At 55.9% G+C, this 22,151-nt stretch overlaps 2 protein-coding genes across 7 annotated transcripts in view; both read right to left on the reverse strand.

Annotated features, from left to right (window-relative positions):
* LSP1 (lymphocyte specific protein 1) overlaps positions 1–17,337 on the reverse strand; it is a 40,316-nt gene extending 22,979 nt beyond the window's left edge. The window contains exon 1 of one of the 3 annotated variants that reach the window (XM_080596095.1): positions 17,150–17,337. In XM_080596095.1, the coding sequence (XP_080452221.1) occupies positions 17,150–17,229 (80 nt within the window). In that variant the 5' untranslated portion in view covers positions 17,230–17,337. Of the gene's footprint in view, positions 1–7,629; positions 7,958–17,149 lie in introns of those variants that run through there. The other 2 variants (XM_080596093.1, XM_080596094.1) reach the window with 2 other exon arrangements.
* Positions 17,338–18,336: 999 nt separating this feature from the next.
* TNNI2 (troponin I2, fast skeletal type) lies at positions 18,337–21,546 on the reverse strand. 4 transcript variants are annotated; one of them, XM_080596103.1, is made up of 6 exons: positions 21,404–21,546; positions 20,012–20,053; positions 19,569–19,697; positions 19,271–19,360; positions 18,960–19,136; positions 18,337–18,632 (listed from the first exon to the last, which is right to left on the reverse strand). In XM_080596103.1, the coding sequence occupies exons 3-6, from the start codon at positions 19,689–19,691 to the stop codon at positions 18,534–18,536; spliced, it is 489 nt and encodes a 162-aa protein (XP_080452229.1). In that variant the 5' UTR covers positions 19,692–19,697; positions 20,012–20,053; positions 21,404–21,546; the 3' UTR covers positions 18,337–18,533. The 4 variants fall into 4 exon arrangements, with proteins under 4 accessions (XP_080452229.1, XP_080452228.1, XP_080452227.1 ...); XM_080596102.1 differs by lacking the exon at positions 21,404–21,546 and adding an exon at positions 21,226–21,316; XM_080596101.1 differs by lacking the exon at positions 21,404–21,546 and adding an exon at positions 20,185–20,539.
* Between the last annotated feature and the right edge of the window lie 605 nt (positions 21,547–22,151).

Raw genomic sequence — 22,151 nt, forward strand, 5'->3', positions numbered from 1 at the left:
AGCAAACACCTAAAACCACTTTATCAGCAGATTCAGAGCTCTCTTTTGTGCTCAAACAGGCTGGCACCAGAGCAAGGTTTAGAAAGTGATGCTCTGGGGCTCAGTGCTCAAGCCAACAAGGAGAGGGAAAGTGATTACTCCTTTCCAGCTGACCTAGCAGCACAAATATTTGTTTTCAATGAAAAATAAGCAAACAAGTTAACAAACAAAACCTTGGCGAAGTGCTCACGTTCGGGTCAGCTACAGCGGTTTGCTGAGCTGCAAACTGACCGTGCCATCTCAGCTTGGACAAGCCCATGCCTTCATCAGCCCCCTCTGTGCGGAGGGGGTTGGCTGTGAAATTTCCTCTCAAAGCAAGAAGGTGGGAAGATTTCATTTCAAAACGGTTCGGTTTTCTTCACGAGGAGGCATGGCCTCCTGTTTTTTTCTCCTTGTTACACAACCATCTTTGCCATTTCTAGAAGCCATCACCCAGTGCTTCGGGAGGCCTGGACAGGCTGGCGGCGCGTAGCTCTGCTCCAGATGGCATTTCCCCAAAATTGGGCGGATATGGGAAGAACCAGGCTCATAGCTGCTGGTGGGACTAAGAGCTGCCCTTGTCATTTCACCTGACACGGGACAAGGAAACCGACAGTGCTGGGCTCACAAGGTGAATTTACAGTGTGCTCCAACCCAAGCAAACTGCCTAAGTAGAGGGGGATTTCTCTTCCTGGGCAGGTGAGGAAAGCCTGCAGACCTAGGGCCGGGCTCAAAGCACCCAGGTCCAGGTCTGGCCACACAGCCACAGCTGGCCAAACCTCTGGGATGCTCAGAGTCCTCTGCCTGGGGCTGGCTGCCAGGTTCAGATCCAGCTCTTGACCTCACCTCCCGCTGGACCCCCAGCCCAGGGAGGAGTTTTGATTCCATTCGCCCTACCAAACAACCCCTGCAGAACAGATACGGGCATCCATGCTCCACGTGGCCACTAACGCCTGCTCCAGACAAGCCAGCATCTCTAGGAAGGTCACATTTCCTCTGGGCCATTCCTCATGGGCACTCGAGGAGCTGATAATACACAGGCGAGGGAAATTTCTGGCACCAGCCAAGCTCTGTTTAAGGGAAATGCTGCAGACTCGAGGAGTCTTTTGCACGGCTCGCAGCTCAGAGGAAGTTTTGCTGGCCCCAAACCAACCTTCAGCACTAAAGCTAATTCCAGAAAGGAAAGCGAAATGCCTCCCGGAGCCTTCAGGCTTTGCAGACCTGTGCCAGAACCCAGCAACCCTCCACCAGCACACTCGACATTCCTGTCTCCTGAGCTCGCCAGGTCCCAGGCCAGGCCACTGTTGACTTTGGTGGGTGCCCCTGTCGCGCCGGCTGCCCCCGCATACCCAGGGTTCGTGGGGAAAGAGGCTTTGGGAAAGGGATTTAGGAGGAGTCATGTCCAACCCCTGACACTTCTCAAAGGGCAACTCGGCGCAAGCCCTACTGCTGCCAAGGGTAACACCACCATCACCTGCAAAAGCTGCTGTGCTTTCACCTCTGGAAATGTCCCGTGTGAGAAATAGGGCTGCATTAAGGGGAGAAGGTGCCCTGCGTCCCCCAGCAGCCATCACATCATCCTCTTCTGTTGAATTTCAAGGAAAGGGAGAGGAAGATGCAGAAACCTACGCAAGGGCCCTTTCCCTTCCCACATCATCCATTTCAGCCCCTGTTGCCCTGTCACGGGGCCAGCCACAACCTCGGTGCCCCGTGGCCCATCATGGAGAGAGGATGGCATGCTCAAAGCAAAACTACTTCACTACCATCTGGCAAACACCTACAGAAGCTGCCCACCCTTATAAAACTGAACATGGGCTAGGACTGTCCCCAGGTTCATCCTGCTGCCAGGTAGAGCTGCTGGGCTTCATTTCATACCGCATTTATCTGCGGTTTGTAAAGCATCCAGGCGTGACTGCAGGGGTCCCAAAGTGTACAGCTCACCCTTGTCACCTGAAATGGAAGAGGACACCCTCAAGAGGCTACAGAGGAGCAACACAGAGTTCAGCATCTCTGCCCTTTCCAAAGACCTAGGACCCAGGTTTATTTCCACGTACCAAGACACCTTCAGAAATCTGACCCCAAGCCCAAGGGCTCATCCAAGGTTGCCACGAAGATGCTGGGAACTCAGCAGAGGTCCAAGCAGCATCCTGACCTCCCCTCCAAGGGGCTGCTGCTGATCAACCGCAAGCACAAGTGGCCTCTGTGACACAAGGCTCACTTTCAGGCTGGCCAAATGTCTGTGATGTGGAAATCCCCCAGTCAGATGGCAAACAGCAGTTCGGTTTCTTGATGGACATGTTTCTGGGGCTTAGAGGTAATGTGGCTTGATAGCAAAAAGGGGGTAATCATCCATCTGCCTGGGTAAGGAAGGGGGTGTGGATATCGGCACGATACGAGGGGACTGGGAAAGAAATAAAACCAGAAGCTACGATGTCACAGCCTGTAGTTTATTTCAGCCCAGTCCCGGGGGATATGGTGATTCCATCTCTGAAGGATCGCCGTGTCATCCGAAGGCAGCCTGCGACGCTGCACGAGCCTCTCCCTCCCAAACATTCATGTAATTCCTCAGCTGCATCGCTCCGGCCAGAGCCCAGGCTGCAGGGTTTGAGCAAGAGAGGGGGTGCAGCGAGGGGAGAAGAGAGGCGAAAAATGCATAGATGCTTCACCCTAAGCCTTTTTCTCATACCAGACCTCCCCGCCCCATCCGCAGCCCCGCAGCCTCAGCGCTTCCCACTCCTGTAAATCACGGCAGGCAGCTCGGCTCCCGTCCCCGCTGACCCGCGGGAGCTGGGGTGCGGAAAGGCGTCACGCAGGGGCTGATAAGGACACGCCAAGGCATCTGAGCCGAGTAAGATACAGCCTGCGCTTTCATGAAGCAGAAATGGAAGAAAACCCTAGCCAGCATGGCAGAGACCTAGCTTCCCCTTGAAAATTAAAGCAACTCTTTTTTTTTTTTTTCTTAAGTGAATCCGGATCTTTCCTCGCAGCAGCATACCTGTTTTCTGCCCAAAGTAAAAAATATGCAGCTACACAGCCACACGTGCCAGGTATTCCTGGCGCCACCCAGAAGGTGCAGGTGGGACCAGCCCCAGCGTGCAAGGTCCCTGGGAGGGAAAAAGCCTGCACAAAGATGGACCATACAGAAGACAAGAGCAGAAATAGATGCTGCTGTTGGAGTTACAGCATCTCATCACCAACACCCCAAACCTGGACACAAAGCCACGCCACGGAGAAGCAGTGGGTCCCTCCCCTACCTATGCCACGGGCTGGGAAGCATCCCACCAGCAGCGCTCCAAGCCTGATGGAGCAAGCCTGAGGCCAGCACCTTTAATAACCCATTTTTATGTATTTTTTAATTGTTTTTAACCACAGCAGACAGACTCCCAACAACTCCTTTACAAGATGATGGATTGCACCCCCAGGACCGTGGGTCCTTAGCACACAGATATGCTGGTGCGGTAATGCATTAACATCACCGGTCTGGAATTTGGAGGCGGAGGGGGGAGAGAAAGGGCTGGGGCTGGAGCCCTCCCAGCACCCTGCGCAGGCTGCAGCGCTCAAGAGGTGTGAGAAATCGGTGCCGCGTACGACCCCGAACCGTGGCCTTTTCTCACGCTCCCTCTATCTCAGCTGCAAGGTTCGAGAAATCGCCGTCTGCCTAAAGAGGAAGAAGTCTGGGCTCTGTTTTTGGAAGGGAGAGGCACGCCAGAGGAGAAAGCAGGCTTGTCAGGGAGGGTCAGATTGGCTTACTAAGCCTGTGTATTTTTTTTGTCTCTCGATGAGGAAAGCAAGCCTCCCCAGCCTCGCTGCCTTGACTACCTCCTCTATACACTCATGCTGCAAAGGATGGAGGATAACAATGCTTTGCCCCTGCTTGAAGCTGTGATTTCAAGCAAGATTCATACCAGGCGTGCTGCTGCTTACAGCGGGGCTGAGCCTCGAGGACCCACCGGTTCGACCACAAGGCATTTGTTGTAGGGTCCTCGGGGCGATGCGATTCCCCCGAAGCCCTGCCGCCCAGAGCAGCAGGAGGGAGTTTCCTGACGGAGCAGTGACAGGAGGCAGCAGGGAGGCCGTGGGAACGCGCTGTGCAGTTCCATGGGAGAGCTGAGGCTCAATTTGTTTATGGCTAGTGCTGATGAGTTGAGCTGCAACAGGAACCAGGGCCCTCAACAAGCCCTCAGCCTCTGCTGTGCCTTCGAGAAAAAACAACAGGTTTTGCCCCAAAACACTGATTGCAACTCTTGTTCTTAGCCAAGACACGAAAGGTGGGAGAAAGGGGGAAAAAAAGCCTCGGGAAGTGGGAAGTCTGTTGTCACACAGCACCCCAGCATCCCATCCATGGCCCTTGCTGGCCGAACCACCTGCAGATACGCATGGTGGGGCTTCACCCCACCTTCACCCCCTGCAGCTCCCCAAAAATTCCATCACCTCAAGGTCAGGCCCTAAACATCCACTTGATTTTGGGTGAGGAGAAGCCAGAGACAAGTGAGGCACAATTGGTCTAAAAAGAAGCAAAAAGCATCAGCTGGGCTGCCAAGCTCCTCTTTCCTTCCAGAAAAGGAACATTACACCGCATGGCAGATGTGGTGCTCCTGGCAAAGCAAGCCCCAGGGCCAGGAAAAGCTGGGAAAGCATCCCCATGGTATGCAGGGGGCTGGCTCAGCCACTGCCATGGAGAGGGAAGGATCTGCTCCCCACATCTACCCAGGGAACACAGAGGTGAACATGAGCCCAGAGAAGCTGCAATAGCCCCCATGATACCACCACCTCCCTTTCAATGAACTGTGGCCTGGCATCAACCCCCCCAAAAAAATCTCCTTCCCCTTCCAAGCGCCATCCAGCCCTTGCTCTTTCCCAAGCCCTTTGAGCTCCTCATTCCCAGCTCGGCCCCAGCCAGCTCCTTGCTCTGGAGGTCAAGCAGAAATAGACACCAGAGCAGCATCTTCCCTGCTGAGACACATCCTGGCCACCTCCAGGAGACATCACGCACGGACAGAAGGGAAAGCAAACGCCCGGATTCCCATTGCACCGAGCATTACAGTCACGACATACATGGAAATTCAAGGAGCTGAGGGTATTTTAAAGCTGCCCCACACCCAGCGTGGCTATGGGATCGTGACCATGTCCAGCACGCTGCACGCACGGAGCCCGCATTGCCCAGTTTCGGGGAGTGGCGCAGCCGCCGCTGCCGATTTACAAAGAGGCTGATTTGTGGGTTAATTAAACAGCCATCTTCTTTTGTGAAACACTTGAGACTCGATAAATAGAGGGAGAGAAATTCCGGCAGGAACTGATAATGAACTGAATGGATCGACATGACAGGCGCTGGATCCCTATCTTATTTATAGGAATTCATTAGAAGGATAAGGGGAGAACAGACCGCGATAACGAGATAGGGAGGCTTGTGTTTGTAGAGGACTTCAAAAATATAAAGTCTCTGGCAAGCACGAGGGGTTGGTGCCATTACCTTGCTACAAAGGGACAAATATTTCCCCAGGGAGGTCCCAGCAGAGAGATTACGTCTGAGGGGGGACGTGCAGGGGAAGGAGGGAGGCAGATAGCACTGTGCGGCCCATCCCTGCCAAGCACCCCCTGCAAAGCCACCCGTACCCTGTGCCTGGGAGGAAGCAAGGCACAGGACGGGTTCATTTTTTTTTCCAGCCTGCCGAGAGGTGAAGGATGCTCCCAGGGTGCTGTCACAGCACTTTGTCCCACTTGGCTCTCTAGCACATCGACCCACCCCAAAACAAGCCTCAGGGAAGGCAAGTCCCTGGTTAGCCCTGACAGACCCACAGCTCCCTGTAAGCAACACAAAAGGTATGTCCTCCCGAATTTTGGTGAGCACAGTGCAAGCCAACAGGTCACCCCAGCAAAGATGCTGGAGAGCCTCGCACCAGGCTCAGAAGGGAGCACGATGCTTGGCATGGAGGAGCGAAGGGTACATCTGGCACCGCAGGGAAATCCCTGATGCTCCAAACAGCCTTTTGTACTCATCTCCAGGTCAGCTACGCACTCCTGCACGTCAGAAGAGCTTCAGACCTATGAAGCATAACCACGTAGCCTGCGGTCACCTTGGGACAGATAAAAGCAGAGCAGGAGCACAATCTTCACAGGGATGTATCTTGAAGCCAGGAGCCTCGAGGCAATCACAGACTGAAGGAGCTTGCACAAGGGTACAAGCTCCCTGGACAGCTTAAGAGGGAGAAAATACAGCTGCAAGACAGGCTGTGAGCGGAGCAGAGCCTGCCTGCTCTCCTGTTGATTCCTGCGAGTGTTAGTGGAGTTATTTGGGCGTAAACAGCGGGTTAAATCCCTTGCACATCTTCACGCCCTAGCTCCTTCCTCCTCCTCTATAAACAGGACTGGAATACACAGCCCCAGAGCCAGACCTAGCCAGATGAAGCATAGAAACCCCGCTCACGACAAAAGCCATCCCAAAGTTCCTCTGGTAAAAGCCCCTGTGCGTCTCCGGGACACAAAAAAGTCCCTACTTGAAGCAGGAGGAACTCGGGGACACGGTTACAGAGGGGAAAACACCTCTGGTTGGGCTGTGCCAACTTTGGATGCCCCTTGTGCATGTACGAAGCATGCACGCCTCCCTCCTCATGCCCCTTTCCCACCCCAGGGGACAGCAGTTTCCCTGCCACAACCCCTGTGCCCAGACCAGGAGGTGGCAGGGACGGGGTGCGGTGGCTCTTGGTCCCAACCTCCCCCACACAGCAAGGAATTCACTTGGAGGGTGAGGTTCGCAGCCTGCATTACCAGGGAAATCCCAAACCGCCTGGGAACATCTGTCCCACCAGCCCCGTCTTCCACCAGCAGCAGCATGAGGGAGCCTGGAGGTGCCCAGCACACAGGATGTGAGCCCGGCGCTCCCTAATTCCACCCTCCCCTTGCTCGGGGGCTCAGTTAAATATAAAGAGGGGAGCAGCTTGTCTCTCCTGCCAGGGAGGGACGCAAGGGACAGCGCGAGCTGCCCCAGCACCAGCTGCTGCTGGTCTCGGGGGGGTATTTCCAGCCCCGGCTCAAAACCAGAGTGAGCGCATGAGAGGGAATCCCAGCACCAGCAGACAATGTGGCCATGCTCCTCCGCTCAGCCTGGGCTGAGAAAAGGAAAAAAACCCAACGCTGCCATCCTCCTCCCTGCCCCGGTAAGGAAGAAAGGTTCCAAGCACTATCGCGATTAATTGAATCAAGGGCACAGCGCCAGCTCGCAGCCCCGGGAGGACCTGGCCCCTCGCAGAATTAAGAATGCACATCACAGCAGGCACGGCACAATGCACATTTAGGGGGGCGGGGGGGGGGGAAAAAAAAAAAAAAAAGCAGCCGGCTCAGGTGAGTGTCACAGCCCGGCCGCGCTTAGTTATTCCAGTTGTGTGCTCCTGGAAAAGCCATCAGTAAGTTCAGATCTGCTTTTCTCATATTGCTCGGGAAGGGGGGGGGGGGGGGGATCCATTTGCCTTCCCTCCAGCGCACCGCGAGCGGTCGGGGCTGGGGACCAAACCCAGCTGATTTCGAGGGGCGCGGAGACGGCTCCCGGCACAGGCGTCCCCTCCGCCCGCCCCGCGCCCACCCGGCCCCCCGGGCCGCGGGCAGGTGGGCGCTCACCTGATGAGGTTCTGCAGGCCCTGCTTGCTGGAGTTCCTCCTCAGGATCGCGCTGGTCATGGTGGCCAAGGCTGGCGGCTCCCCTTCCCGCAGCTCCCGCCCGGCGCCGCACGCCCTCGCTTCTCCCCCCGGCCCCGTCTTCAGGAAGTTCTGCAGCTGGTTTCCTTTTGTTTCTGCGAGCCCCCCCCGGCCCACCCCCTCTTGTCTCCTCCACCTCCACCTCCTCCTCCTCTGCCTGCTGGAAATGTCAGGGAGAAAGCTTGCCGAGAGCAGCGCTGGATGCGAGGCTGGATGCTGCCTGCGAGCGCAGCACAAAGCCCAGCGCTCCCCCCCCGGGCTGCTTCCCTCTCACTTCTATCCCTCCCTCGTTCGTCTTCTCCAGCTCTTCTCCCTCCCCATTTACCCCTTTTTCCTTTTTTTTCTTTTTTTTCCCTTTTTTCAGTTCCTTTTTTTCCTTTTCCTTTTTTTCCTTTTCCTTTTTTTCTTTTCATTTTTTTTCCTTTTCATTTTTTTCCTTTCCCCCCCTTACCTCCAGCACTGCTTTCCCTATTACAAAAATTGGGAACAAAGCCAGCCTGGGTTTGTGCCCTCGGGTTGCAGCTTGCACTCAGGCAGCCCCGCTCCGTTCACATCGGGAGAAGTCTCACCTCCCCGCCGTCCCCATGTGCCCAAAGACAGACCCAGAGCCAGGTTAATGCCAGAGGGGCTTTAGCACTGGGAAACTCGGCGCCAGGGGAAGCTCTTCTCAGGAGATGAGGCTAGCAGCTGGATTTTGGGGGCTGCCATCGGGCAGCAGGGGGCACGCACCCTGCTTCTGCACTCTCCACTCCTTGCCTGCTCAAGTGACCGACTCTGCCGTGCCTCAGTTTCCCCAAGCATCAACCAGAGGGAGAGCAAAAAATAACCTGGCTTGCCTTCACGAAGCACCAGCACTTCAGGAGGATAAAGAAGCATGTGAGTGGCCGGTGAAGGACCGGGAACGATGTCACCTGCCAACACCGCCTGCCCGCCTGCCAAGCCGTCAGATACAGGTGACCGCTCACGCCTTAATGCTGCCTCATCATGGGAGCTATGTTGGAAAAAATAACAAAATCAGCCTTTAGTCCCTCACCTGCATCCCCTGGCCCACGTGTGACTTTGGGGGGAAGTTTCTTCTATACCAGAGCAGCGGGTACCTGGACTGCACCTACCAAGTCCCAGCCCTATGTTAGCCCCACAGGCAGCGGTGTGCATGGCACAGCCTGCCCACCTCCTCCTCCTCATGTCTGTCAGGGGGGACCCCCCTGCTCTCACCCTCACCTTCCTTCTGCTCTCAGCCCCCTCTCACCTTACTTAAACATTTCAATCACTTCTGCAGAAGTGCTTCTTGAAATGGGGAAGCTGCCCGTGAAATACACCCAGAAATCTCAATAAAAAGGAAGTGCGTTGAGCCCAGATCAGAAAGATGTGCCTCTCCTCGGCTTCATTTCGAAACAGTTCATTATTTTTTTCTGCAGGTATTTACCAAACTTCCCCTAAGCGATCACAAACCAAGTGAGCACAGACACTGATCCCAGCCTCACTCTGTGGCCCCTCTGACGCTGTCACACTGCGTTTGCTATTTCCGAGCTCGGGGCTGGGGAGACGATGCAAGAGAGTCACCACAAAAGGCCTCTGTTGCTCAAAAGGAGCACGTCCCAGCCCTGCAAGTACTTACAGGGTAATTAGGTTCAAGCCAGAGGATGTTCCTCTGGGCTTCATCGCCACTGCCCCCACACTCCGAATGGCACACGCACCTCAGGGCTTTGCTTTTCAGGACAGGACCCGTCTGCTGGGAAACACCAGGAGGGAAGCAAGGAAGAGCCCCCCACATCGCAGCTGGAGGAAGAGCAGTCCCACAGCACCATCCCGCAGAACAGAGGCACTTCTGTCCCCTCTCCTCCCGCGCTCGCCGCCCAGCCCAGGTGCAGCAGCCTGCATCCCACCACACCGCCAAGAACAGCCCCAACCCCACAGCTGCACGCCTCCTTTCGCAGCAGCAAACCTCCTGGTCCCACCAGGAAGCGGGCAAGAGCACAGCGGACACAGGAAGAAAAACAAGGAATTAATTCATCTCCTTTTTTATTACTTTTCGGTGGGGGTGCGTGACACGCACTTAGACATGCACCACAAATCCCCGCAGGAAACCTGCACCCCAATATGGGAACTGGGATGCCCCAAGCACCCCGACAGCCGCTGACAGCCACCAGGGAGCTTCCCAGGGCTGCTCCCAGCAGCAGGGTCAGCGGAGAGGTGAGAGGCCAGGAGGGAGCAAGGCGGGCCGGGCTGCTGCGGGAAGGAGGCGGGAGTCCCCAGGAGATAGCGCCGCACCAGTTCCCGTTAATTACACAACCACTCTGCTATGTAGGGCTGGTTGCAAAATCAGTCAGAGGATAACACATGGTCTGGTGGGGGGGGAGGAAAAACTAGGAGAAAAGACTCCATTGCTAACAAAGAAATGCACCCAAAGCAGTTTTCCCCAAATACTCGGCGATGCAAAGCGGTACCAGCCAGGCCAAGCAGCAGCATGGGCTCCAACAGGCAGCCGTGCTGAGGACTGGCCCTTTGTAGGGCCAGCATGGTCCCCAGCAGCCATGCCCGTATGTCAGAGGGGGGATCCCACCCAGAGCAGACCCCCTTGCAGGAACAGCCTCTGCTGCTCCAGCGTGGGTTAAGCCCTGCCCCAGCAAGGGCGGCTTTAGGGCCCAAAACCCCGCAGCCTTCTCCCTGCCACCCAACCCTCTCTGCCCATCCTGACACCTCCCAGACCTCTTCACCATGGGCACTTTGAAACCAGCAGCTGCCCAGCCTCCCAGGAGCCCCATTTCAGCGAGAAGGGGCCACCAGCTGGTGCAGGCAGCCAACAGCCTGATGGAGAGGGTTTGCCTGTGTCCCCTCCATCCCCAGTTCCCACTCGGCACGCTCCGTCAGCACTCATTTTCGGGCAGCCAAGCGCAGAGGCCAGAACAGGCAGGCAGAGATAATCCCAAGGAAATTGGGCGTCTAGCAGCCAAGAGCAGCACATTATCTCCTTCTCAGCAGGAGCAGCCAGTTGCAAGCTCCAGAAGCGTGCTGTCAAGAGGGCCGTGCGTCTCGTCGGCACGGTTAGCTGGGGTGCTGCTATTTCTGGGGAGGGAAGAGCAGGGTCGGAGCGCTGAGGACCTGCCAGGTCTGGCGGCACTAGAAAACACCCTGGGGTGAAGCAGGGGATGTACAGCCATGCTGAAGGTGCCACCAGAAGGCAGAGCAAGCCCTTGGAGGTGGGATCAACCTGCCCTGCCTGCACCCGCAGCTGCCCCTGGCAGCGGCACGAGGATGCTCCCGAGCCAAGGCGTGACCCCAGGGGCAGGCAGGGAGGGGATGCAGCGGGCAGGGGCTGCCCTGGCAAGGGGCTTTCTCCCAGCCCACATGCCCCAAGGGGCAGCGGGGCAGAGGAGGCAGGAGGCGCTCGGGAAAGGCTCCGCAGCAGGGCGCCTGGCCCCGGGCTCACCCCGCAGCCACATGGGGCGGCACTGCAGGCGAGAGATGTCAGGGGCTGCAGGGGGTCTGGCTCCCAAGGAGGAGCACGTATGATTGTGGGCCGAGTCCAAAGAGTCAACAAACACCATGTCAGGAGTCTGAGGAGCTTGGCTCGGGAACAACGATGACTTTCTTCCTATGACATCCAGAGAAGCAGAAACAAAAAGGAGAGAGAGCTGGAGCTGGAAGGAGCAGCCCTCATCCCTCATCCCACCGCTGCCCTCTCACCCCCATGCAGGACAGAGGAGCGACCCATCCTGTTCTGTCCCCTTGGAGCATTTTATGGGCAGATCATAAGCCCAAAGTCCCATGGCTTTGCTTCATCTCCCAGTGAGAGGGGATATGGGAGCCTGCAAGCATGGTGAGAGACGGTGTGATGCTCCAGGAGCAATACAAATGAGGAAAAGGAATGAGGGGACCGAGGGAGATGGGCGCAAAAGGAAAATGAAAGATGGGTTTAAAAAGGGAGAAGGAGGGCAGCAAGCACTGGGGGTGCAAGCATGAGCCAGGGCAGCACCATTAAGAGCAGAGGTGGCCAAGTGACTCTCCCATGGTGTGGCGCTGCCCCATGCAACACAGGCACTTCTAGCAGCCACTAATCCCTGCCTTACACTGCCAGGCTGGTTCTCCTGCTAGGGTTAGGTGGGGTAAGGGATAGGAAGGAAGCCCCAAGCATCATCTGGCAATTCCCACTTCCAAGCCTCACGGGAAGACAGCTTATCCCAGCTCACAGAAAGCCAGCATCCATCCATGCCTCCCCTGCTGGAGCCGGGCAAAAAGATGGGAGCCGCCATGGAGGGGCAGGGAAAAGTGCTGGGGTGCATCCAAAAAGCCTGAAGGCCAGCACATGCCTCCACCAAGTGGGAAAATGGTGATTAATTCTGCAGAGCCAGACCTCACACGGAGCTGAAAGGAGCCTTTCTGCCATTAAAGATGGATGGATCCAGAAAGATGGATTGGGGCAAACACAAGCTGAAGCTGTATGCAGGACCACGTCAACTGGAGAGGAAAAGAGGAGCGAGAAATGCCAGCCTGAGCAAGGAGAAGCCCCTCAGAGCAGGGGAGCACACAGTGGATAACGCATGAGACTTTCCTCGGGCATAGCTGAGCTCGGGCCCGCTGCTGTCAGCTCCCTTACGGAAGGTAAGTGGCAACTGCAAGGAGGCGCCTGCTTTGAAACCGTTCCAGCAGCTGGTTCAATTATTGCTTCCGATTTTATTGCGGGGGGGGGAACTTCGCCCTTCACAAATGGATGGCAGTTGTGGTTGCTTGGGATGTGTCAATAGCTCAGGGTTTGTCAATGTTAATGGCTCCAGAGCAACCTTTCGTTGGAAAGGAAACTGCTTTTGCAGCAGAAAAAAGCACATGCATGCGCATGCACCGAAGGAGAGATCATATTTTCCACCCCGTCTGGCAGGAGCTTGATAAAACAAATTGCACATAGTGTCTATTTAGCAGCAGCAAGCAACAGATACCTAGGGCTGGGAGAGGGGTTGCTTGGTAATGCAGAAAAAATCCCTAGCAAAGGGTTCGTTTGCAAAATGAGCTTGTAAGGGAAAGAACCGAAGACTTCCAGCTGATGCAAACTGGCACAGCTTCACCGCAGACAGTGGGGTGGTGTTGATGCACGCTAACCAAAACATCGGGCCTGTATTTCCGTGCAATAACAAGAGAAATCCAAATAAATCCAGCTCCAAGTGAACCAACTCTTGCACATCTCAGACCAGGTGCTCCTGGGTGGCTGCAAGCTTTCAGCCCCCCGGTGCCAGTGGGTCACCAGTCCCTGAATGGGGTTCCCTTTGGGTTCGTTAATAAATTCAGCCCACGTGTTTCTCTGCCCACGTAGTCCCTGGACAGCTCTCAGACACGGGGCTGGTGTGAAGCTCCTCTGCGGCAGGGCAAATCCACGTAGCTCCATCTCCAGACGCCGCTGCTCATCCCATACAACCCAATATTGCACCGTCAGCACCAGCCCTGCCTCCATGCCAGCAGCACACCCCGCAGGTGACTGAACACAGCCGATAGCAGAAGATGCCCAGCCCGGCAGAGGATGAGGATGGGTGCTGCCAGCCACCCTGCCCGCGTGCTGCGAGCCCCCAGAGACCCCGCTGCGGACCTGCCCGTGAGAAAGGCAGCCCCGAGTGCCGAAACCTGGGATTAAGGCACTCCGGCAGCTGCCTCGCACATCTGGTGCGTGTTAGGAGAGATACATGGCAAGGAAAGCACACACGGGCGCCAAGCAGAGCTGGTTAACCCCTTGGTAGCTGAGCCTCCTCGGAGCACCCAGGCAGCCCGAGGACAGGGATACCTGCTAAGCCTCAACCCAGATCTCCGCAGTGGTCCATGCTCGCTAGGTGATTTGGGAACTCAGCAATTCAGGTGCCTAAACGTATGTGCAGTGCCATTGGAGATGACTCAAGCTGTGTAAAGCACCTGCTCAAGGCCTGGCAGGTGTCACACGGGTCCGATAAGAAACTACCTGTAGCTGGCACCCAACAGAGGGCAAATCTCATGGTTAAGGCACCTCTTTCCCTTCCCAAGCAAATGGCATCCTTCAAAGGATGCCGAAACACCTCCCCAGGGGGTCCAAAGCCTCAGTCCTGGGAGGAGCATGTCAGACTCGGGTTAAGAGAGCAGAAACCTCAGCCACAGCTATGGGAGGCCAAAGCTCAGCCCAGACTCCTGGTGCTCCTCGTGGCACGGAGGGACGTGCTTTAGTGATGCTGGACAAAGGCCGAGCAGAGCTCACCCCCTCCTGGGGTGCGGCCACAGGATGCTGGAGGGGCTGGGTGACCCCATGGCATGGGCTCCAGCACCAGCCAGCAGTAGGGGGGCTGGCAAAACCTCCTGGATTGGCCCCAGGACACCCAGCTCCACAGCAAGCTGCCTCCAGAACCCACAGAGAAGGGAATCCCACAGGCTTCAGAGCCAGATTTCACCCCAAGAGTTTTTAAACTGTTTTAAAATACACAGTTGTATTTTTTGTTTGTTTTTGGCAGTCCATGCTCAGCTAACCCGCTGGCTAGCACATCCTTCAGTGGTTAAAAAAAATCAAATAAAAGCTCCTGGGCAATCCCCTATTAACACTCACACCCCTAAACCCCTAGCTTTACATTGCAAAATAGGCAAGACAAGCCAGGGTTTCCTGCAAGGAGAAAGGGGCAGCGAAGGCACCTGATACATCCCTATATTTAGAGGCAGCTCTTCATCCCTTATGCCCCTGCCAGAGCACCTACATCTAATATGGAAATGCTGCAATATTGCCCAGCTTCATTAGAGCCTCCAGCTGGAGTCTGCTGGCCCTCCCCTGTGTGTTCCCCTACTCTTCTTCACTCCGATGCTCCCAGCTGGGTCAAACTCGGAGCGGTCACCCCGTGCGGGGCTCAGCCATCCCTCCCCCAAGGAATCCCATGTGCCGAGGGCTCTCCCCATATCAGCTTTCCCGGCCAACCTCCTTCCAGCCACGGGTATACTTAGCAACAAGACTCATCTTTGCAGGGACCCTCGAGACTCCTCTAAGGATCTGGAGAATTTGAGACAGCTGGGGACAGACGTGGCCGAGCAAAGCCCGGGGCTTGGTGGCACGGTGGAGCCCTTCCCTGGGTGCTGACCATACAAGGGCTGCTGAGGGCTTCCTGCAGCTCCCGGGAGGGCAGCCCCACAGGGAAGGTGGCAGGGGACTCGGGAGAAGCTGGCTTCTCATCTCTGAGCCCCTTGCTCTGCAGCTGGACCTGCTTCGTGAGCCGCGCTCAGGTGGCCATGTCCTGCAGGGCAGGCTTCATGTCAGGTGCACGGCCCCGAGCCTCCCCAGAGAGCAAGGGCAGCTCATGGAAAAGTGTAACTCCAGCTGGCTTTTGGTGGTGTTACACCAGCACAAGCAAGGTTCTGCCAGCATGCCTCCAGTCACACGGGTACAAGGGGTAAACTGCATCCAGGCTGGGATTGCCTCAACAGTTATACAAGTATAAGCCTTCCCTACTGTAAATTCCTCCTCTATATACGCTGGGCAGATTTCAAGGCTCATTAAGCAAACCCAACTTCTTTTTTCCTCCCCCATATCTCCAATGTATTCATACATTGCCACCAGAAAGCCTTGGGACTGGCCTCCCTGGCAGCTCCATCCCACTGCTCCCTCCTCCAGCACTCCTCACGCTGTCTTAGGTGCACTGCCCTGACTCCATCTACCCATCCATACACTGATGGCCTTGAGAAGAGCTCCTGCCTGAGGTGAGGAGAGCAGAGAGCTGAGTTAACCACAGGCAGAGAAGAGGTAGCCCCAGGCAGCAAACACACACTTCCTTCCTCCATTTGGGGGGTGGAAATTTTGAGAGCTTGGCAAACATGTAAATAGCGCAAGCAAAAGGAGGAGTTCAGAGCTGCACATGAAACCAGTACACAAATCAGGAGGGAAAGCGATTCTCCATTTTCTTAAACCAAAAACTACTTTTGTTCTCTATTTTTTTCCATCCATTTAATATTTCATTAAAATTCATCTGAAAGGAAAGGGCTGCACCACCTTTAATCAACATCCATGCACACACTTTATCAGCAAGTTTCAAGAAGAGTTTCAATGTTATAAAACAGGTGCCTTCGTATCTTGTTTATCTGAAGCTCCAGGAGAAAACAGAGAAAGGAAACACCTAGCCCTGCCCCACCAGGGACTCCTGCTGCATGGCCCTGGCTGAGCCAATATACATGCACCCATTGAAGGGGCTCGGCCACCCCAAAAAGGCTCCTTCCCCTGCAAGGCAAATGAGCACTGCCTGGAATTACACCTCAGCACCCCCCAGCAGTAAAGCTTTCCCCTTTGTTTCTGCAGGCAGCCAGGCACTGAGGCTCCAGCACCTTTTTGAAGCCTCCAGTCAAGCCTTCAGCCAGGGCTAATTGCTGTCAGGTGTCAGCCCAAACACTCAGTGCAGCCGTTAGCAATAGGAGATGACACACCTTTCCCCTCTCCTTGTCACTCAGGGCTGTTTTTTTCTCTCGACGTGAAGTGTGCTGCCTTTCAGCAGCCTTGCGGAGAAATGCTAATGTGAGCTTTGAAGCTGGAGGAGAAAATCAGGCAACCCCCAAGCTCCAGGGATGCTCAGCCTGAACCTGGCTGCATCCAAATCTGAATATTTCTGTGGGATTCCTCGGCCAAGACTATCACTGCCTCCCCCTATTGCAGACAGCTGCAGTATGGTCTCTGCTGCTGGTCTTTTTCCCCTTATCCCCTATGTAAAAATGCCTGCTGTGGAGTGACCAGAGTACAAATTTTACAATCTGTTGATAAAGCAACAAAGCAGACCGGAGGAACGGGGAGATGTGTAAGCTGACAAAAGACAGCAGCCAGCCTGAAAAATGTCCAAGTTAATTCAGTTTAGAGGTGTAGTGGACACAAAAAGAAGTCAGACCGCCAAGGCAGCGCCACCTCCCAGCCCCATCCCACAGCCACGTTAGCTCCTGGTGTCACAGATCCTGAGCAAGGTCCTCCAAGCGGCGGCAAAGGCAGCAGGTGAGAGAAAAAGGGGTCTGGATATCCCTCCTACGAGGGGTCTGGGCATTCCTCCTGCCTCCCATCTCCTTCCCACCAAAGTAACCCACCAGTGCATACACAGAGAGGACACATTCTGCAGCAGGGTCTGCCCCAATTCACCTTAAAGACAGGGCTGATTTCAGCTGTGGAGCACCACGCAGGCCCAGGTCTTGGAGCCAGACCCCTCGCTGAGCTTGCATGGGGCTGGAGTCCAGGTTTCCTGCTGGATCAACCCCCCCAGTGGCTTTGAAGTTCGAAGGAGATAGGTAGGACCTTTAAGAAATCTAAGGCTCTCCCTAGCTGGAGGGCCTCACCAAAGCCCTGCCAGGGCATCTGATCACCTTCATGTCCCATGGATCCTCTTCATATTGGCCCCACTATCCTTCTTTCCCCCCAACACCTCCCCTCCCAGCTCCCCATCCTCCCAGATTCATTGCCGCTGGGCTCCCCAGTCCCCAGGCTTCACCTCTCGCTCTCCTGGTGGGATTCATCTCCCACTTGGTCCTCTCCTCCTGCACCCTGGTGGCACTCCTCCGAGTCCGACATCTCCCTCCCGGCCAGCACAGTGTCCCCGGGGACGGCTAGGGGCTGGGGGCACGGCGCGCGAGGGTGCCGCCACCGCCGCCGCTTCTCTCTTCCTGCGCTGGGCAGAAGTGAGCTGTGCCGGAAACTTTGTGGGTTTAGGGGGGATGGGAGAAGGCAAATTATTATTTTTTTTAAAAAAGTTCAGATTATTTTAAGGTTTCGCCTCTGTCGGCAGCCTCGAAAGAGGGAAGCACTAAGAAAAACTGAAGGGAAAGGGAGGAGCATGGACATCCCCCCCAGCAGGGAGAAGGGCAACCCGCTGCTCCCCAGGGCCACCCCTGGTGCTGGCACGGCTCATATGGGGACATCCTGCAGCCCTGAACCGCAGCGCCCCGTGGTGCATGGGGCACCATCGTCATGACACGGAGGTGGTCTGGATTTGACACCTCTCATAGCAATAGCCTGCTCCTCTCCGGGTGCTGAGCGTCTGCTGCCCCTCCTGGGCCCTGCAGCCCTGGGGATGGCTGCTTTGCACCACCAATGCAGGCTGCATGTCCCCGGTGCCTGGGCTTAAAGCTCCTGCCCCCCATCCATCACCTCACACGGAGAGGAGCCACAGCACAGCACCACAGCCGTGAACACCGGTGCAAGGACTGACCAGAGCCACCAAGAGGCTACCAAGAAACACCCAGCACAGGGCTACCACCTCCTGACCCCCACTCGGCCCCCGCTGGGGAAGCAGCAGAAGCAGGAGGAGGTAGAGCAGGCGATGGTATCATGCTGTGGCCTCACCCGCTTCCTTCCTCTGGCGGATGGTTCCTCACCACCCCAAAATCTCCAGCCCTCTCCTCTGCCTGCCCAAGCAGTGCCCAGGCATGGCAGCTCCTGTGACAGGGCAGGCCACGGGTCAGAGGACAGAGCATAGAAGAAATGCCCCATCAGGTCCTACCCCATCACCACGAGATGGAGGCCAAGAGGAGGGTGGCAGAGGAGCATCCCGTGCTGCTGCCCACCGAGCACACCAGGCCAAGGCAGCCTCCTGCTGGAGATGAGCATCCCCAGGGTGGTCCCACCATCACCACAGCACGGAGCCTCCCCGTCCCTAGCACGGCAGGTGACATCCCCCTCTCCCACCAAAGCTTTATTTACACCGCTGCTTCCAGACTGCAGCTCTGCACAAAACCAGGGAAACAGCACCCGGCCAGTGGGCTCCATGCGTGGCAAGGACGTGTTGGGGCCAGGAGTAGGGGAAGGTGGCCATGGCCATGGCCGTGTCAGGAGGGGATGGAGGAGGGTGGGAACGGCAGGCGTGGAGAGAGCAGTGCTTAGGACTCGCCGGCCTCGAACATCTTCTTCCTGCCCTCCATGCCAGACTTCTCCTCGATGTTCTTCCTCCAGTCGCCCACATCGCGGAGGTCCTTCTCCTGCAGGAGGGATGGGCACATGGTGGGATGGCTCCGCGGGGTGAAATATCCCCCAAGCACAGCCCCTTCACCCCTCCGGCCATGGAAACCTCACCACAGGTTCTCTAACATTTCATCTCCCCTGGAGAAACCCATGTCAGCTAGAGGAGCCCAATTCCACCCCTTCTGTATGTCTTTTGGGGCCACATGCCACATTTTTACACTGGGAGCTGGAGGAGGAATTATGGAGCAGGAAGGACCCTCACCCCCCCACCTTGTCTATCACACAAGGAGGCGTCAGTCCCCAAAATCAGGGGCTGATGCCTGTGTGGGAGAGGGAAGGGATACCTTCTCCGTGTCCTCCTTCTTGACTTGCTTGAGGTTGGCCCGGAGGTCCATGCAGACCTTGTGCTTGGAGCCCAGCAGGGCGCGCAGCATGGCATCTGCCGACATGCGCACCCGACGCAAGGGTGGCCTCTTGAACTTGCCCCTCAGGTCAAACAGCTTCTGGCTCAAGTCCTCCAGCTGCGGGGAGGAGAAGAAGGGGCAGAGACAGCCCGGTGTGAGTTTCATGCACTGGCAAGAGGCACGGGGAGGAATGAAGGATGAGCCGGAGGCTCTGCCAAGGCAGCTGCGGGATGGCCCCGGGGGACGCTCACCTCCTTGGTAGTCTTCTGTAGCTTCACCTCTGTGTCGTACCTTTCCTCATCCACTGACTCTATCTTGGCATGCAGCTTTTTGCACAGCTCCTGGGAGGAAAAACAGAGAGGGATGTTGAGTACTAGGACATGCAGGTTGTTCGTCTCCCCAGACCTCTTCCTTCTCCTCTGTCTCTGAAAGACCCCTCTGCCTCCGAAAATCCCAAAGGCTGGAGGAGGACCAGGCCATCATTCAAGACCATCTGATCCCGGATGGTGAAGGGTGGCCTGCAGGTGTAAGGGTGAAAGAGGTGTTTACCTGAAGTTCCTGCATGGATCCTGGGAGGGACAGAGGAGGGCAATGCTCTGCCAGGTAGTTTTGCTTTTCCACTTCCTTAGCAGCTGCTTCTTTTTCTATTTCGGTGGCAGCGAGCTGGAGCATAGCACTCTGCAAAGCAGCAGGAAGGTGAGCATGGGGTTGGGGCAAAAGGGAGCTCCCCATGGCCAAACCACCTACATCTCCACGCAGTGGGGATTTAGGGGGACTTCTGAGAAGTTCAGGGGGATGCTGGCTCCAGCCTCCCCCAGCACCAGAGTCCCACTGTGCAGAAGGCTCCCTGTTAAGGGGCAGAAAAGTGCACAGGGGACCCCACGTCGTGCATCATGGCCTTTCCCAGGCAGGAGAGCGCCAAGGGGAGCTGGCTCAGGGTAGGAGATGGGACAGTCAGGACACAGCTCGCCCAGCTCAGCAGTGTCACCTACCTTCAGGTGCTGCCGCCGGGCAGTGGCTGCCCTCCTCTTTTTCTGCGGGAGGGAAAAATGATAGAAAAGAAGGTTACAGTGCGTACATTCCCCCATGAGTTTCCTTTCCCCATACAACCCCGCAGCTTGACACATATTTGGTCCCCAAACCAGCTTCATCTTCCCTGTGATACCGGGTAAGAAATACAATGCACTCTCAGCTGCATGAAACCCTCACGATTTGGTGAGCCTGGGAGAGCTCTCCTGCCTTTCTGCACCCGCGGTGCAGTAGATCAGCATCAGCAGTTCTCCTGCTCAGAGAAGAAACCGCAGCCTCGGTCCACCACGGCACTGCAGCTGTGTCCTCAGCCCTTCAGCCAGAGGAGAGCGAGCCTGCGTGTGGCCGGGGCAGGGGAAACGCACCCTGCATCCGACGTGCAGATGTGGGCGAGTAGAAAGCAGCGCTTGGGTGTCAGTCTGCTATGTACAGGAGGAAGTGGATAAGGATCTGTGGAGCGAACTGTAACCAAATCTGACAGGTTTTGCATGTACAGATGGTGCTAAGGCCCTCCTGACAGAAGCCAAGGGCTCTGCAAATAAAAGGCATCCAGTGCAGAGAGGCAATGCACCACGGACAGCAGGACCTTGCTCATAAGGTTCTGGGCATGGGCCACAGGAGATCAGAGCCCTTGAGGACTCCAAGCGCAGGCCTTATATTCCATCTGAAAAGTGCTACCTTAGCAAAGAGTGCCCTCCTGGCCTTCCCACTGGGCTTAGTGGGCAATCACAGCACCTGCTGGACATCAGCACCGTGGCATAGGGTTTGTGTGCTGCCCTGAAATCCTCTTCTCTAGGTGAGGACAAGCTCTACCTCGTGCTGTTTTGGATGTGTGGGGAGATGGAGGATGGAGCAGCTTGCTCAGAGGAGCTATGGAGCCATGCTGGGTGACCCAGCACCTGGTATTCATTGCTATGGCTCCTGCAGCAACCTGAGGGGAGTTTGGGGTCTAGTGCTGACTTGGAGGCAGCCTGGTGCAGGAACCCCTCCTTCTGCCATGACAAAGCCCTTGCCCTGCGTTTCCACGGCCATCCCCGGACTTCAAGGCCATCCCTGCCCCAGTGACCCCTCGGCATCCTCCTGCTGGCGGAGGAGTTGCAGCTGCCTTCCCGGTGGAGGATCTGCAAGGCAAGGGGTGAGCACCGCTGAAGGCAAAGCCCCAGCAGGATGCACTTACCTCTTCACTGGTCGGGTAGGGCAGGCAGACAAGGACAGGGAGGAAGAGAGGGGAGAAAAGGCAGTTAGCATCCCAATCGGAAACAAGCAGAGGAATCTTAACAAGTGTAAAAAGCTGGCAGCTGGATGAAAGTGTTTAAAGGCCAGCGACACAGTAGAGAGAGAAAATGGGAACTTACTCAGACATCTTGCTTTAGATGGTTGTGAGCCTGCAACGAAAACCAAAAAATAATTTACAATTATTCATGCTGGTGTTCGCTTTCTTGGGTTGAGAAACAAAGCAAGATTACCCGAGACAAAGAAAGAAAAAGAGGAAGGGGTTTGCTCGCATGTCCCAACTTCTCCAAATTCCCATCTCAAGGGGAACTAGGCTGAGGTTTGTAGACGAGAGGCAAGCACGTGCCAGCTCACGGCCACATTTGCACTGGGACAAATGGTGCCAGGCCAGAAAAACAGATTGTGACAGCGAGCCCTGCAGGGGTGATTCTTCCTTGGACCCCAAGATGCCACTTTATGCAATGCAGGAAGAGGGGAAAAAACTATTTTATGTCTGCCGCTTGACTCTGTCATACAGTTCTCATCGCATAGGGCTGTAGCAAACTAAATGCAAATATTCTGAGCTTCAACCTCCCTGTCTACAAATGGGGAAAACAGCACTGCCACGCTTCATGGAGGAGACATACCCCAAAGACCATGAAGGCTTTGGGCACTGGGAATGGAGCCAGGCAGCAGCCGCAGGTGACAAGGACGTCGGAGGATGCTGCTGCCAGCACACATATGCATTGGATGATGAAACATGCACAGATAATGGGACACAGGGCTGAGAGCTCTTGCTGAGCTGGTGAAGGTATGAACAGCTTCATCAGATGATTTTTTGTATTTGCTGGAAGTGGAAATTTTACAGGCACAACTCAGCATCTTAGGGAA

This window comes from Anser brachyrhynchus, assembly GCF_964034855.1.
Source record: "Anser brachyrhynchus genome assembly, chromosome: 5".
Taxonomy (NCBI): Eukaryota; Metazoa; Chordata; class Aves; order Anseriformes; family Anatidae; genus Anser; species Anser brachyrhynchus.

Excerpts from the sequence above, each read along its gene's own strand:
- TNNI2 (XM_080596101.1), bottom strand. The coding sequence starts at position 20,217 with ATGCAGCTGAGAGTGCATTGTATTTCTTACCCG. Across the intron at positions 19,361-19,568 it reads GATCCATGCAGGAACTTCAG|GAGCTGTGCAAAAAGCTGCA; the intron begins GTAAACACCTCT and ends TTTTCCTCCCAG. Across the intron at positions 18,633-18,959 it reads AGAAGGAGGACACGGAGAAG|GAGAAGGACCTCCGCGATGT; the intron begins GTATCCCTTCCC and ends TCCCTCCTGCAG.